At 45.2% G+C, this 17,867-nt stretch overlaps 1 protein-coding gene across 1 annotated transcript in view; it reads right to left on the bottom strand.

Annotated features, from left to right (window-relative positions):
* cdc42bpab (CDC42 binding protein kinase alpha (DMPK-like) b) overlaps positions 1-16,808 on the bottom strand; it is a 198,592-nt gene extending 181,784 nt beyond the window's left edge. The window contains 3 exon segments of the mRNA XM_084313821.1: positions 16,380-16,407; positions 16,409-16,435; positions 16,437-16,808. Of these exon segments, the coding sequence (XP_084169947.1) occupies positions 16,380-16,407; positions 16,409-16,435; positions 16,437-16,562 (181 nt within the window). The 5' untranslated portion in view covers positions 16,563-16,808.
* Between the last annotated feature and the right edge of the window lie 1,059 nt (positions 16,809-17,867).

The raw sequence follows: 17,867 nt of genomic DNA, 5'->3' as shown, positions 1-17,867 counted from the left end.
CACGCAGGTAAATAACACTACCGGGCCAGTTTTTGCTCTTGCGTCGTGCTCAGGTTGGGATTGCTTTCCACTCTGTTGCTGGGAATGTCAGCTTGACTTAAAGTGTCTTGCTGCATTCCAAGCAGGTCCTCTGCACATCAAGAGAGAGAATCACATTCACAACCAAGACAAGAAATGGACAATATAACACGGTCCTGATAAACTCCAGGCTCACCGAGTCGTCAGCAATAAATCCTAATAAAGTCAAGAATTAAGTTAAAATAGCAGGCTAGATGGTAGATATAACAGTGTTCATACCAGGCTAGATGGTAGATATAACAGTGTTTATACCAGGCTAGATATAACCATGTTTATACCAGGCTAGATTGTAGATATAACCATGATTATACCAGGCTAGATTGTAGATATAACCATATTTATACCGGGCTAGATGGTAGATATAACCATATTTATACCAGGCTAGATGGTAGATATAACCATGATTATACAGGGAACAGAGACGTTAATTGATCTATTGCGGGAGGGGGTTTACATAATATGAAGGTATACCATCAAGGATACCTGCAAAGGTATGGATTTTTACTAGGGGTGTAACGGTACACAAAAACCACGGTACGATACGTACCTCGGTTTTGAAGTCAAGGTTCGGTACGGGTTTTCGGTACAGTGGGGGAAAGTTTGGCGTTCCATGTTCCACTCAGGGGTGATGTAGTGGTCCAGTAACTAATTGTACTTGTAGGGCTGTCAACGAATATTCTATATTGAAATTAATAATGGACTTGTTAAAAAGAAAAATTAAATAAAAATTATATTAGATTGTGAAAAAAACAGCCCCCGGTGGGCGGTCGTTAGTGGTTAACATACCGTTGTATTCGTTCGGTACACAGCCGTTCGGTACGGTACGGAAACGGTTTGGTACGGTCACGTGTACCTTTACACCCCTAATTTTTACTATACTGTCGTCAAATATTGAAATTCCCCTACAGACTATATTGTTTTAAGAAAAACAATAAATTATATTATCGTCCAAAGAAAGCTGAAAAAAATTTATTTAGAAATATTCAGAGCGGAGGCGGCTGGGTGGCGCAGCAGACATTGTGCTCGTCACCAACGCAAGAGGCACCGGGTTCGACTCCGGCTGTTGGCGTTGCCTCCGGCTTGGGCCAGCCGTCATACTAACTCAATTGGCAGAGTCAGCGGGTGGAAGTTGATGGGTGGTAAATCTGGACATTGTGGACAGCGACTCCTACAGGTCGGTTGGGGACGCCTGCACAGCAGAGACAGGAAATGGCGGGGGTAGTGTGAGCCTCCCACACGTTACACCTCGCCAATGAGAGTCCGCGCTGGCAGGTGAAAAGATGTGACAGGCTGCCTCCTCGTGTATCGGAGGGGACACGTGATGCAAGGCTTTTATCCTCCCTACAACCGGCCAGTGGGGGGCATATGCGAGCAACGTTCAAGACAGGGGAGGGGAGAATTGGCACAGTGGAATTGGGATGGGAGAAAAATAGAAAAAGGAGAAAAAGTAGATACAAAAATAAGAAATATTCAGAGCGAAGTCTTATGGTCCTTGTCACCAGATTGACACCAGGCTTTTGCTGCTGGCCAGTGATGGATATATATAATGTAACATGGACACGTGTTTTTTTTATTTACATAACTTATGTAACTTAACACTTGACCACAATGTCTGTGGGTCAGTGCAGTGCATAGAACTATCATCGACTGCCTTTTTCTGCTGCTTGGTAATGGTAAGTCATATTGTGAATCCAATGTGTTGTGGTGTGACTAAACCTAGAATATAGAATCAGTTGTTTCTGCCCTTATGTATTTTACGTTCTGCTAAGAGAGCTACTGTAGGAGAGACTCAAGAGTTCAGTATAAAAGTGAAAGTAAGAGAGTTGACTGCCACTAAGTTAGGCTACATGCGGTCAGAACATAGGCCCATAATGTTACCTCTTTGATAGGCTACAACAATGTGGTGAAGCAAGAGGGAGAGAGAGACTGACTATAAGCACAAGATTCATAACAGCCGGTATGATTGAATGCGTAATTGAATGTCGTTCTCTTATTGGGGACACATTTATTTATCATGCGAGATATGTAAATGATAATATCGTCATACCACCCAAGCCTAATACATACTGTACATTTTACGTTAATAAAAAAAAATCCTTGAAGTTGTATTAACCCTTTGTCGTGTGGCAGTGAAAGGGTTAACCATCTGTATTGTCGCCGTGAAAGGGCTAACCAGTTGGTAGTGTGGCAGTGAACGGGTTAAAGAGAAAAAGGAGGATCCATTTTGCTGTCTCATTTGCTTTGGGCTTCTTTCGGTTGACTTTCACATTCCATCCAGACATTCCTGAAAACTCTTTAATGAATGGAAAAAACATGTGTGTGTGCGCGACTGTGTGTGTGCGTGCGTATAGGGGGCATATCTGTGTTCTGTGTTTTGTTGTTGTATTTTTCTGTTTTGACAGTTCACTCTCACATCCTGCTATCAAAGAGCAGTGGGACGCCGTCTCCTTCACTGACAAACCCTCCAAGTTCCGTCAGCGATGGGAGAGAGACCAAAAAATAAAGCATGTGCGCGCCGGGTGTATTTTTTGCCAGTTGGCGGCAGATACGTCTCAACCGGGAGAAAAACTAAAGAGAGAAGGAAGGGAGGGAGGGGGGCTTGAGCTGCTTGCATAAATTCCCCCCTTTCACGGCATGAAAAATCATTTCAGAAAACAATGCTGCTCTGTCTGTGGTGTGTGTGTGTGTGTGGGGGGGGGGGGGGGTTGGTCTAGACTAGGCTGGCAGAGGGAAAGGAAGACTTGCTAATTGCTCCTTTGGGCTAGAGTCATTAGAGGTAGAGTAGAGCAACAGTCTAACACACACACACACAGGTCAGATATGAGTGAACCAGTGATCATGCTGAAAGGTATTATGGTTCAGGCCTAAGAGCTTAATAGCAGCATGTTTTTCCTAATGCAAGCCAATGCCATAGTCTTAAATCATGTTCCAATGGCAGCAGCCTTACAGTATAGTGTATAGTAGCACCCAGCAGTAAACTGAAGGTATGTTGACATGTTAGTTAGCATACAGTATACTGTATATTAGCACCCAGCAGTAAACTGAAGGTATGTTGGCATGTTAGCATTCAGTATGGTATATAGATTAGGCTATAGGTACAGACTTAATTTAGGAACACTATTCATTATTTATTTAGAACATTATTCTAAAATTAAGACTAATAAAGGAGAGATGAGAGGTGAGGCGAGGAGAGGAGAGGAGAGAGGTGAGGCGAGGAGAAGAGAGGAGAGGAGAGGAGAGAGGTGAGGTGAGGTGAGGCGAGGAGAGGTGAGGCGAGAGGTGAGGCGAGAGGTGAGGCGGGGAGAGAAGAGGAGAGGAGAGAGGTGAGGCGAGGAGAGAGGTGAGGCGAGGAGAGGAGAGGAGAGAAGAGAGGTGAGGCGAGGAGAGGAGGAGGGGAGAGGAGAGAGGCGATGCAAGGCGAGGCGAGAAGAGAAGAGGCGATGCGAGGGGGAGAAGAGAAGGAGAGGAGAGAAGAGGGGGAGAAGAGAAGGAGAGGAGAGAAGAGGGGTGAGCAGAAGAGAGGAGAGAAGAGGAAAGGGGGAGAAGAGAAGAGGGGGAGAAGAGAAGAGGCGAGGAGAGACGATGCAAGGCGAGAAGAGGCGATGCGAGGAGAGGGGGAGAAGAGAAGAGGAGAGAAGCGAGAAGAGGAGGAGAGAGGTGAGGAGGAGAGGAGTTAGGTGAGGAGGAGAGGAGAGGCGAGGAGGAGAGGAGAGGGGCGATGCAAGGTGAGAAGAGGCGATGCGAGGAGAGGCAGAGAAGAGAAGAGAAGAGAAGAGAAGAGAGGCGAGGTGAGGAGAGAGGCGAGGTGAGGTGAGGAGAGGAGAGAGGCGGGGAGAGGAGAGAGGCGGGGAGAGGCAGAGAAGAGAAGAGAAGAGAGGCGAGGTGAGGAGAGGAGAGAGGCGAGGTGAGGTGAGGTGGGGAGAGAGGCGAGGAGAGGGGCGGGGAGAGGAGAGAGGCGGGGAGAGGAGTGGAGAGAGGCGAGGCGAGGAGAGAGGCGAGGTGAGGAGAGACTCGAGAGGCGAGGTGAGGTGAGGAGAGAGGCGAGGAGAGGAGAGAGGCGGGGAGAGGAGAGGAGAGAGGTGAGGAGAGAGGTGAGGAGAGGAGAGGAGAGGAGAGGTGAGGAGAGAGGTGAGGAGAGGAGAGAGGAGAGGAGAGGAGAGAGGTGAGGAGAGGAAAGAGGTGAGGAGTGGAGAGAGGCGAGGAGAGAGGTGAGGAGAGGGGTGAGGAGAGGAGAGAGGTGAGGAGAGGAGAGAGGAGGAGAGGGGTGAGGAGAGGAGAGGAGAGAGGAGAGGAGAGAGGTGAGGAGAGGAGAGAGGAGGAGAGAGGTGAGGAGAGGTGAGGAGAGGAGAGAGGTGAGGAGAGGAGAGAGGAGAGGAGAGGAGAGGAGAGAGGTGAGGAGAGGAGAGGAGAGAGGTGAGGAGAGGAAAGAGGTGAGGAGTGGAGAGAAGCGAGGTGAGGAGAGAGGTGAGGAGAGGAGAGAGGCGAGGAGAGAGGTGAGGAGAGGGGTGAGGAGAGGAGAGAGGTGAGGAGAGGAGAGAGGTGAGGAAAGGAGAGAGGAGGAGAGAGGTGAGGAGAGGTGAGGAGAGGAGAGAGGTGAGGAGATGAGAGGAGAGAGGAGAGGTGAGGTGAGGAGAGGAGAGGAGTGGGGAGAGGTGGAGAGAGGCAAGGACTCAGGAGAGGAGACGAGAGGGCCATTTCAGACAGACCTCTGGGAGGTTTGCTAATTGGCTGAGCTGGTGTCCTCTGGGAGAGCGAGAGCCTACTGGGAGGAAGACTAGCCCCGCGCCCTTTCTGATGACACATCATAATTAGCAACAGGGCTTTCCCAGCTAATTGAAGCTCCAAGGCCTAATTGTTTTTCTCCCCACACAACCTAAATTAATATATCCAATATCCAAACCCCCCCAAAAATTCTTTGTGTGTGTGTCTTTTGCTTTTGCTTCTGTTCCGAGTGAGTGGCAGTAGTTTCATGAATGGCTTTCTATAGTCTTTGCTTCTAAAGACCACAGCGTGATAATTTCAACATTCACCCGTCCCACTGCTGAGGATCCTACCACCGACCGAAGTAACAAATAGTGCAGAATCCTACTAACCGAGTTACCATTTGCAGATTGCATGGCAGTGCTACACTTAACATGGTGGTGGTGGTGGTGCGGCACCAATGTAACGTGGTTTAAGGCCACGGTGACGCGGCACACAGACATCATTCTGGATCAACGTGGAGGCAGACTGAGGGCAGAGGGAGCAGGAGGGATGAATCAACAGAGGAGGGGGAGGAAGCTAGCTGAGCCGCCCGGAGGTGACCTTGCTCCCCAACAATATCTCCACCAGACGACTCCGCCGCGCGGGAGAGAGGGCCACCGAGTACACAATACAACACAATAAAACCCACGTCCTGCTATGACATCATGGACCCGCGCGCTGCCCCCCCCCCCCCCCCCCCCCTGAGTGGTTTCTGGTGCGTCCCCCGACTGTCCCTTCCTGTTCTCCCCTGCCTAGCGGAATCTCCAAACAGGAAATGAGTAGAACAGACCAATCGGTGACGAGGATCTCCTCCTGACAAAGTTTTTTCTTCTTTTTTTATTTTATTTTTTATTTATCCGATGATGCCGATATTAGGCGTTATGCCTCGGCGGCACGTACAGATTCCGAGACCTAAACTCTCAGTTAGTACCAATCCATCCATACATTCATAATTCTACTGACTGATTTAGCTATAAAGACCTTTAGTTTTGGAGTCATTGAGTCGTATGATCCGCTTTCACAATAACACCATTTCTGTGTCAAAAATGCAGAAGATCGAGTGGCTTCGCTTTGACATGTTACACATGACACTCTGCATCAGGTTTTAGTATTAGGGAAATTCTCTCAATACCAATACCCTATTTTAGCCTGGTATTGGCCCGATAATCCGATTTCAGCAACCATATCACATCTCTAAATGATATCAAGGGGGAAGATGACCGATTATGATCTATATCCTCTGACGTGGACGTCTTGTGATGCCACGATGTTTCCTCTCAATTACTCACTCCAATTTAGCTTTTGAGGAAACGTAATGACATGATATTCCGATTGCTCTCCACTGAACAAAATGTTATAGTTTCTAGGCCTGCTATTATCAAGTGACATCACATTCACATTTCACAATTAATACTTGAGCATGTAGGAAAATAATTGATGCATTGTGAGACGATGAGGATATTAGATCCGATATAGAAATAAGGAAATATCGCTGGATAATATCGGGTTTCCTGGGGGAAATACATGCGACGGTCTGGTTGTTGAAAGGGACAAGCCCCACTTAGTCATTTATCAGTCATTTATCAGTCACCAAGGGCCGGTGAAGTCAGAGCACTAGCGGATGTTTGTTACTGCCAGGGCCAGAGCTCTGCACCTGGGCTGACTGGTCTGGGGCACTGGGCTGACTGGTCTGGGGCACTGGGCTGACTGGTCTGGGGCTGACTGGGGCACTGGGCTGACTGGTCTGGGTCACTATAGGCTGAGATTAAACTTTGTGGATTCCAAGCATTTACAGATGGCCCCACACCTCTGTCTGCCTGGTTTTGTTTGGTGATTTCTATTATCTCCTTTTTAAAGCACTTTGGAACAAACCGGTTTTGAGTTTAAAGCGCTATAGAAATTAAGTTAACTCGACACGCCTACCGGAATAATCATCATGTAACGTGCCTACCAGAATAATCATCATGTAACGTGCCTACCAGAATAATCACTATTAATCAGCATGTAACATGCCTACCAGAATAATCACTATTAATCAGCATGTAACATGCCTACCAGAATAATCACTATTAATCAGCATGTAACATGCCTACCGGAATAATCACTATTAATCATCATGTAACATGCCTACCGGAATAATCACTATTAATCAGCATGTAACGTGCCTACCAGAATAATCACTATTAATCAGCATGTAACATGCCTACCAGAATAATCACTATTAATCAGCATGTAACGTGCCTACCAGAATAATCACTATTAATCAGCATGTAACATGCCTACCAGAATAATCACTATTAATCAGCATGTAACATGCCTACCAGAATAATCACTATTAATCAGCATGTAACATGCCTACCAGAATAATCACTATTAATCAGCATGTAACATGCCTACCAGAATAATCACTATTAATCAGCATGTAACATGCCTACCAGAATAATCACTATTAATCAGCATGTAACATGCCTACCGGAATAATCACTATTAATCAGCATGTAACATGCCTACCAGAATAATCACTATTAATCAGCATGTGTCAGCATGTAACATGCCTACCAGAATAATCACTATTAATCAGCATGTAACATGCCTACCAGAATAATCACTATTAATCAGCATGTAACATGCCTACCGGAATAATCACTATTAATCATCATGTAACATGCCTACCAGAATAATCACTATTAATCAGCATGTAACATGCCTACCAGAATAATCACTATTAATCAGCATGTAACATGCCTACCAGAATAATCACTATTAATCAGCATGTAACATGCCTACCAGAATAATCACTATTAATCAGCATGTAACATGCCTACCAGAATAATCACTATTAATCAGCATGCAACATGCCTACCAGAATTAGCGCAGCATCATGTGTGGATGTAATACTCAGTGCGTAGGAGCTAGGCTATGTAACTGGGGGAACAGGAAAGGCATCTGAAACAGCCTAAAGACCATGCGACACTAAAGCTTTCCTCTGAAACCATCAATGAAATGTATTAAGGCTGAAAAGGCCTCTCTTCGCCCCTAGTAAATGGTGAGAGGACACATTGATATAAGGTTTAACATCGGCAGGGCAGGCACCAGGGAGGAGCTCAAGTCTGTGTGTGTGTGTGTGTGTGTGTGTGTGTGTGTGTGCACACGCGAGTACTGAGAGATAGCCTAGGTAGCCCAAAAAACACAATAATCATCAGTGTATGGTGTGGTTGTTATGCCATTGTGTTTATAATGGCATGTTTAGTGTGTGTGTGTGTGTGTGTGTGTGTGTGTGTGTGTGTGTGCGTCTGTGTGTGTGTGTGTGTGTGTGTGTGTGCAGGGCTGTACAGTGCGACATATATATTGCACGTGCTACAGCAACAGCGGTCTGTGCGATGAATGGATTTACTTCAGTAGCACTGGTGCGATAGGCATTCGGTTCATATAGATACTCTTATTTTGAAAATCCTGTAGCAGGTCTCATTTCTGCCCAAGCGCAGCTCCAGCTATAATAACTAGGCTCCGACAGCTAGCAACGTTCAGGTGCATATGATACTCTTATTTTGAAAAAACTCTGTGACAACTCGACGAGTCATATCCGCCCAGTCTGAAAGCAGAGCAGCGCTACACATAGATATCTATATAGAACAGGCGCTACACACAGGGAGCGAAATTAACTTTTTGACTCACCGGCCAGTGGCGGGTAGATGGGAAGAATCTACCCGCCAAGCATATTTCTTACCTGCCAAATTTTTTTGATATAAAAAAAATATATATATATATTTTATATAAAAAAAATAATTTTTAAATAAAATATATATTATATAATCATACTTGTAGTTGTATTATCTGTGAGACATCGCCACCACGCAATAAGTCAAAATGCTCGCTATCTGCAAACATCTCCACCGTCTGTGTATACTTGATTACTTGAGTAGCCTCCAGCTCCAGCAAGGATTCTCCGGCGATGCAGCTAGACCCTATACTAATACTCTACATTCAGCATGCAAGGATTCTCCGACGCTGCAGCTGGACCCTATTGGTATAACGTTACGGTTCTTTGGTCTAATCACATTCATCAAGCCCTCAGCTAGAATACGCGTTGAATCAATGTTATAAGACATTGATATCAGGAGCTATCTGTAGCTACTGCTAGCCCGCTAGATAACGTTAAAACAATTTAGTTTACTGGGACATATAGAGCTAACGTGAGCTAGCTAACGTGAGCTAGCTAACAAGGGAACGGAGGTATTATGCACTCGAGTCGACTATTGCTGGAGCATGTTGATATCAGCAGCTATCAGTAGCTAGCCAGCTAGATACCGTTAGACAATGCCTCGTCATGTATTAAACTAAAAGTGAATAGTTGACTGGGTCATTGTTTAAACAGTAACGGTAGCTCATGGAGGTCCGATCTAGACTAGAGCAGACTGCCTCTGTGTTGATACGAGCAGAAGCCAATAGTATCCCGCTGCAGGGCTGGCCCGGCTGGGCGGATATGACTTGTTGCTACGTTTTTTTTCAAAATAAGAATATCATACGAACCGAATGCTGCTAACTGCCGGAGCCATCGATATTATGACTCTAGCTGCGCTTGGGCCGGAAATGAGACCCGCACAGATTTTCAAAATAAGAGTATCGTTATGAACTACACGTCTACACGCCACACGGCGGGCAGACCTCTCAGTGGCAAGCGCCAAAAGGTAAAAACTGAGCGCCCCTGGCGGGCGGCAGGCTTTAATTTCGCCCCCTGGCTACACAGCAGTGCGCCTACACGACCCGAAATAAGTCTGTGGTGTTTTTTTTTTCTCACAACGGGTCAAATGCATCTACATGCTTTGTACCGTCGCCATTCCTTTATGCGCACATCGCCTGAAATGAACGTTTATGTACCATTACAATCACTACAACGTTAGCGTAAGCTAACAAGCTAATCCTGATCAGAGGCAGAGGCTAGAGCCATATGAAATCCGTTTTATTATTTTCCAAATTCCATTTTATTTTTTCCCAAATTCCATTTTTTCCGTTTTAATATTTCAGAATTCTGTATTTTGCCTTTTATGCTCATTTTACCATCAGAAATAGTGTCTAATAAGTGGGAATGAATAAATGTCCACAATTGAATAAGATATAACAGTCCATTTAATGTTTTTAAGTGCTTCAACTCAGAAATACAGTTCAATTTTACACAATATTTTTCAATTAATATTGTGACAAAATAAAAATACATATTTCAAGTGTAAACAATAGATACAGCTAGCTACTACTGACATTATCACAATGACAATGTCAGTAACCTAGCTATATCTATTATATTGTGATGAAATATAGTAATGCATAATTTAGGCACCTTTAGTTTCGTTTATTTCGTTTATAAAGGACAGTGTATAATGGCAATCGTTTGCATTAAACAAATGGATGAGTGCACTAGATTTAGCAAGAAGCTATCATTTCCATCTATAGTCCTATGTACTGTAACGTTTCATAGCTATTTAAGTTTATTTAGATTATAAAGGGCAGTGTATAATGACAATCGTTTGCATTAAACAAATTGATGGGTGCACCAGATTTAGCTAGAACTTCTAGAAGCTATCATTTCCATAGATAGTCCTATAACGTTACATAGCTATTTAAGTGTATTTAGTTTATAAAGGGCAGTCGTTTGCATTAAACAAATGGATGGGTGCACTAGATTTAGCTAGAAGCTAAACGTCCTAACGTTATAGCTATTTAATCACAATAGTGTCGCAAGTGTTTTTGCGGGTCCAGTCCACGGAACGTTGACAGAATTAGCAAAACACCTTATCACCGGAGGCATAAAAGTCATTAGGATACTGTTCTGCTCTGAATTGAGGGCTTATTGTGGAATTGTTTAGCTTCTTGACGAACAATCTGAACAATCTTCTGAAGCAGCCAGACGCTTGAGCACCGCGGCTGTGTTGTGTGTAACACGCTGTAGCGTCCCCGCCTCCCCGGTCGCGTGTGCACCAAACGTTCCACCCAAAAACGAAATTTCAGTCCAGATTAGGCCAAATTCTGCAATATTCCACGTTTTGCAGTTGATTCCATTTTTATTGGTTAATTCCGCGATTCCGTCCGCGATTCCGTGAACGCGGATTTCATATGGCTCTAGCAGAGGCAGACACAGTGTGGACTGGGGAAAGGGAAATGGGGGGGGCACTCTCCCCTTCCCTGTGTGTGTGCGTGCGTTTGGAAAGACGATGAAGTCACTAGTCAGGACTCAGGACAGGAGTATATTATAGTAAACTGAGGATTACTGAGGATGGACAGATAATGTTGATATTCAAATATAAAAAAGTTTCGAGAGGAGTGGAAGTTTGAAGACAGACTAGACTACAATATGATGCGGGGGTGGTGAGTTGAAACAGTGTGTGTGAATGAATGAATGAATGAATGAATGAATGAATGAAAACGCTATTTAACAGATTGAAGAATGGGTACAGTACAGTACAGCTCAATACACACAATTGTTAAGGGGATGCAGACCAGAGAAAGACGTTTGTTTACATCAGGGTCCCCCATTGTGTGTGGGTGTCCCAACCGACCCCACTTCTATGTTTCAATAAATTATTTGCATTTAAAACTATTAACGCTGACTCATTCCTTCAGTCCACTCAAAATTATTCTAATATTCCTTATGTTGTTTATGATATTAATTGAAAATAGCATATGAGAGTATTATAGTAATAATAATAACACATGGCAATATACTAAATGACAGCCAAACATGGCACTGCAACTAAATAACAGAAATACAATAGGCATGTGTCCATTGACTGTTATATATAAATATAACACGTTTTATACTTGTGCTACAAGATTTTGGCCTGTGCTACAAAACTATCAACCTCTGTAGCACCAGTGCTATGTGCAAAAAAAGTTAACGTACAGCCCTGCACAGTGTGTGTGTGGCATGTTGCCAATAAAATCCTTGCAGGGTGGAGCACACATCAGCTACAGCTGAACAGCTGGCCACTGCAGAGTGGACAGGCTAGGTTGAGAAAGGCTTGTTTAGCCTACTAGTCGGTCTGGTCTAGTCTCTACTACTGACTCTGTGGCTCTACACTGGTAGTCCATCTGGACTTTTAGCCACCCTGCCTGGAACCACGCTTTTCCCAAAACAGTGATCCGGAATGTGATCAGGATGAAAGAACAAGAAAAAGCAGGACATTATGGGAGAAAGGGCAGAAAAACAGGAAATCTGGAGGAAAACCAATGGGAGTGTTGTTGTGTTCCAAAAAAACATGTTTAAAAATAAGAATAATAAATCACATTCCTGCCTAAAATTACAGTTTCCACTGTAGGCCACATGGGTGAAGATGTTTCTAGTGCTCAGCTCAGAATATCAGCATCTGAATCATAACAACACAACCAACTTTATTAAGCAATACAGTCCAGAACATATCTATTGTGCATACAATACTGGAGAGACAGATTATGGGTTTATAGGAAAACGTGGCCCCTGGAGTAGCCTAATGCCGGCCTGTTTCGCAATGATTCATTATTGATCTCATGCTGACCAAGAAATGCTGGCTCCATGAAAACCATAAGCAGAGCAGTTCATTCTTTTAACAAATCCTATTGGGAAGTAAACTTTGGCTAGGTCATGATGAGGTCATCATTCTCCTTCAAATAAATCACAATGATCCATTACATTTGTAGCCCTTGTTAGTCAATTCATTGGTTGGTTAATTGGTTCAGATTCCTTTATTTAGCTATTTGTGTAAACTGTAAGTTACTGTAGGTAATTGGTTGGTTGGTTAATCGATCGTCAGTCGGTTATTAGGCCTAGTCAATTATTTTCCCTTGCTGAATAATTTCGGCCATTTCCTGGAAGATTATAAACTATCTCTGGTAAGCACTCAAATTTAAAAGTGGCCCTTCTGTGCGACTGCATATGCGGAAACACAATTGTACAGATTCGTCAATTAAATCAACTAGCCTAATCGATTGACACATCTTGCTTCCCTCTGACATTGTTGTATTTGTGATTGGAGGATAAAGATAAGAGGGCAGGGTTTGAGATGCAGCCCTAGATGACAGGTGATTATCACAGTCCAAGACAACACAACAGGCCCAGCACTAGTAGCCAGTATGGTACCTACACTATGGCAGTAGGAATATAAGTAGGGCTGCATACAGTGAGTGTACCTTTTTCATACCCCCCTCTGTGGCTGCAGGTCACACTGGGGTCTCTATTTCAACTGGAATGAGGTCACCAAACGAGAACAAAAGCAAACCCAATACAAATGTTTGTCTTCTACTGTGGCCAGAGTACACTCAGAAGAGAGAAGAAAAAGACATAACATTGTACCTTTTGTCACTAGGACGACGAGCCTATACCCGTTTCACACAAAAAAAAAGTACAATCACAGGGACAAAAAAGTACCATATTGTACCTTTTTTTCATGTACAGTGGCGGATGATATGAGAGCTCAGAGATCAGCTGACAAAAGGAGATAAGTCAGAGTAACCTGGGTGGGAGGGTCTCACGTTTCATAATGAACCATCTAGGTGCGTTCTCTCTCCGTATGTAGGACTACCAGGCTGCACTTGAACATGTGATATATAATGTGTGTAGGTGCAGCCAGCCAGTCAGTCAGTCATGCATGCTTCTTTGGGTGTGGGTGAGGACGTTATAATAGGGCTGTATAACGTATATGACAGGTACATGACATCCCTTAGGTAGGCAGGTAAATATTCAAGTTAACTAATTGCCTGAATACCACAGTAGGTGAGTGTTGGGTGCTCCCGTTGAACCGGCGCCATCAAAGTGCTGAAACCACACGACAGTGACGACACCTAGATCCACAAAGAATGGATTGCACGGAGCAAGTTGCACCCTTACTTACAATTGATTATGAATTGAAAATGGGGGACCCTGATGCAAACAAGACAAAAGTCTTTCTCTGGTCTGCATCCCCTTACCAATTGTGTGTATTGAGCCGTACTGTATTGTACCCATTCTGCAATCTGTTAATACAATTTTCATTCAATCAATCACCGTGCAGATTGATTGATTGAATGAATGAACGTTTTATTAACAGATTGCAGAATGGGTACAATACAGTACGGCTCAATACACACAATTGGTAAGGGGATGCAGACCAGAGAAAGACTTTTGTCTTGTTTACATCAGGGTTCCCCATTTTCAATTCATAATGAATTGTAAGTAAGGGTGCAACTTGCTCCGTGCAATCCATTCTTTTGTCTCATTTCCCTTGAATGGAGTTCCAGGTTCTACAAGATAAGACATTTTTCTACTGTGCGTTATCTGCTTCTCTCTCTCTCTCTCTCTCTCTCTCTCTCTCTCTAGAGTAGAGAGTCTCTATACTCCCAAGCCCAAGTGTTTGTTTTTGTCTACCATTTGCATTGCAACATAATGTGCTTCTCCCCAAACCATGAAGCATGAGTAGCATTGATTCTAGCAGCCCAAGTAACCAACCCACCCTGCATCTCTATATACTGTACTACTATTTCTAAGCCATAGAATTCCTGAGGTGGAGCGACACGGTAGTGTAGCAACTAGCATGTAAAAGGAAAAGGAAACAAAAAAAAGTATGTACTGTACAGCCTGCATCCCGTCTGGGAGAGACTGGCTGAGTCACAGACTTCAGCCAGTGTCCTGTGTGTCTCACAGACTTCAGCCAGTGTCCTGTGTGTCTCACAGACTTCAGCCAGTGTCCTGTGTGTCTCATAGACTTCAACCAGCGAGTATCCTGTGTGTGTGTGTGTCTCACAGACTTCAACCAGCGAGTGTCCTGTGTGTGTGTGTCTCACAGACTTCAACCAGCGAGTATCCTGTGTGTGTGTGTGTCTCACAGACTTCAACCAGCGAGTGTCCTGTGTGTGTGTGTCTCACAGACTTCAACCAGCGAGTGTCCCGTGTGTGTGTGTCTCACAGACTTCAACCAGCGAGTGTCCTGTGTGTGTGTGTCTCACAGACTTCAACCAGCGAGTGTCCTGTGTGTGTGTCTCACAGACTTCAACCAGCAAGTGTCTGTGTGTGCGTGTCTCTCAGCCAGCGAGTGTCCTGTGTGTGTCTCACAGACTTCAACCAGCGAGTGTCCTGTGTGTGTGTCTCACAGACTTCAACCAGCAAGTGTCTGTGTGTGCGTGTCTCTCAGCCAGCGAGTGTCCTGTGTGTGTCTCACAGACTTCAACCAGCGAGTGTCTGTGTGTGTGTGTCTCTCAGCCAGCGAGTGTCCTGTGTGTGTGTCTCACAGACTTCAACCAGCGAGTGTCTGTGTGTGCGTGTCTCTCAGCCAGCGAGTGTCCTGTGTGTGTCTCACAGACTTCAACCAGCGAGTGTCTGTGTGTGTGTGTCTCTCAGCCAGCGAGTGTCCTGTGTGTGTGTCTGTCTCTCAGCCAGCGAGTGTCCTGTGTGTGTCTCACAGCCAGCGGGTGTCCTGTGTGTCAACACAGCCGGGAAATGTCAGAATGAAGTCACTGCTTGGCACAGCCAGCACAGCACCTCTGCTAAAGGCCACGGCACAGCACACACACCGACGGGCAATGTTTCAAAGCAATGGAGGATAAGGGCAATGTTAAACAGCAGAGACAGGGACTGGAAAGTAGGAACAACTCTATTTGGACAAGATGTCATGTCATGAGTGTTATCTACTAAATGTTGCCCGTTGAAAGATACTAGCTCAAAATCCTATGTGTAGAAATGAATAAAAAAAGTGCTATTCTGAGCTCCAGCTAGTATTTCTCACGACTTCCTTGTTTCTTAACATCAAACATATGAATGTCCCATTGGCTTAATCCCCGTCCCTGCAGAGGGTTAGGTTCTGTCCCTGTAGAGGACAATATTGGCCAGTTGGGATGACTGCCTCAAACTGTGTGTGCCCTTGTGTCAGGGCTTTTGAAAGACAAGGCAGGCAGGCGGGCCGGCCGGGGCGTGCTCCAGCAACCAGCTAGGCCTCTCTGCCAGAGAAAAAGGTGAGTTGTTCACATTCCACGTTCATGCACCAACCAAACCCCTGGTGTCGTCACACACACACAAATGGCTGAGTTGTTTGTGTGTGTGCCGTGGACGGTACTGTGTGCTTTGCTTTGTAGCATTGCTTTCACCAGGGGAGTGGGAAGGTTAAAACAAATGCATACCATTCCAAACCATTCACACTGTGTGAGCTAGGCTACAACATGACAAGCATGTCGGTAACCTATCCCTTTCAATTCTGTGTGTGTGTATCGTTGCTTTTCAAACTTGTTGTGAGAGGAAACCAACCACAATCGAGTTGGGATAGAAAGTAGAAACCCCCTCCTCCCCTCCGCTGGCCGGGCCATGGGAAACATTGGTATGCTCACTGTGTGGCTCTGCTTTATGAAAAAGTAGTGTTGAACTAAAGTAGCCTGCGTTTCTTTTAGAGGGATAGCATGAGAGAGCAGGGCCAAGTGAGCCCCATTACTACTATAAAAGGAATGTGATGTGGAGGGACTAGGGAGGGCCACACACACTGCAGCACCAACATTATCATTTTTACCAAAGAAAAAAGGGCGATGAATAAAAAAGGGGGAAGAGGGCAGAGAGAAAAACAAACTCTTACCCCAATCCAAGAACTCCAGAATGTTTTTTCTCTCTTCTGAGGGGAGAGTTGTTGCACCTCGTCGTAAAGGCAAATAAGGATATCCAATAGCGTCTCCACACTGAGGCACTGGCCGTTGTTGGACTGAGCCGGCCCGTCCAGGATCAGCTTCTCCAGCTTCTTCAAACGCACTTCGCCCGACATGATGGTTCTGGTTCCGAGGGGACGACGATCCAAGGGACGATCGATAGGGAGAACGGTGTTGTAGAGTTAAAAAAAAAAACGGCCAAATCAAGTGGGTGGCCTTAGTGTTTCAAAAGGGCCCCCGGTAGAAGTTGTCTCACCTTGAGTATATAAAAGGGCTATTTCCAGGGTTTAAATCGATATAGTCATGAGCCCCATTTCACCAATGTATTGATACAATATCTGGCAGGTGAGATGCGCGGTGTCTCCTCATTGTATCCGATCTGTTCCCCCCAAGAAGACACATCATAAAGGAGAACTCACAGCCCCTGACTGTCCGGTCGGACCGGCGGATCTTTGACGTAATGAAAGCAGGGGAAAAAAGATCTTCGTAAAAAAAAAAAAAAAAAAAAAACACACATATAACCCGTGTGTCAATGCAACTCAACAACAACAGATCCCCACGAGTTGTTGATGTTTGTGTTGATGATCCATCCTGCAGCGACCCAAATAATAATAATAATGCATCAACACTCAACAGACACAAGTAGCAAAGCAAGATCTGCAATGCTACAAAGCTGCTGCTGCTGCCCCTCCTGCTGGCTGGGACTGGAAGGGCGAGAGAGGCTTAGCAGGCAGGGCTACAGGGGTTGAGCTAAGCTAGCGAGCAGCTAACCTCACTTCTGTTCAAATCCCATTCCGATCGGAAGAAGAAGAAAAAACGCCATAAAAAAAAAACTATCTACTTTCTTCGCACTCGGCTCCGCCGCACGTCCATTGTCGTCGAAAATCGCGGACTGATCTTATTATTAGTGAAGGAGGGTGTAGAGCAGCTCGATCTTTTTCTCTCTCCACGTCAAGGAGAAGACAGAAGAGGAACGCTGCTGCTGCTGTATTCTTGCTGCTCTCATCCCCCGATCATACCAACCCGGGACACACACACACACACTCTCTCTCTCTCTCTCTCTCTCTCTCTCTCTCTCTCTCTCTCTCTCTCTCTCTCTCTCTCTCTCTCTCTCTCTCTCTCTCTCTCTCTCTCTCTCTCTCTCTCTCTCTCTCTCTCTCTCTCTCTCTCTCTCTCTCTCTCTCTCTCTCTCTCTCTCTCTCTCTCTCTCTCTCTCTCTCTCTCTCTCTCTCTCTCTCTTGCCTCCCCCAGTCGAGCAGATATACAACAGCTACAGCTCGCTGCTGCTGCAGGCAAAATCCCAGATCATCATCATGGCGCCCGTCACACACACACACACTGCCGTCACAGCATCTGCTGTGCGGAGGGAGGCAGGGGGGGGGGGGGATACAGGGAAGGATAGTCAATATTGTGAATGGAAA

This window comes from Notolepis coatsorum (genome assembly GCF_963971535.1).
Source record: "Notolepis coatsorum genome assembly, chromosome: 5".
NCBI classification, from domain to species: domain Eukaryota; kingdom Metazoa; phylum Chordata; class Actinopteri; order Aulopiformes; family Paralepididae; genus Notolepis; species Notolepis coatsorum.
The sequence above is the reverse complement of the archived record's forward strand: the minus strand, read 5'-3'. Positions and strand labels throughout refer to the sequence as shown.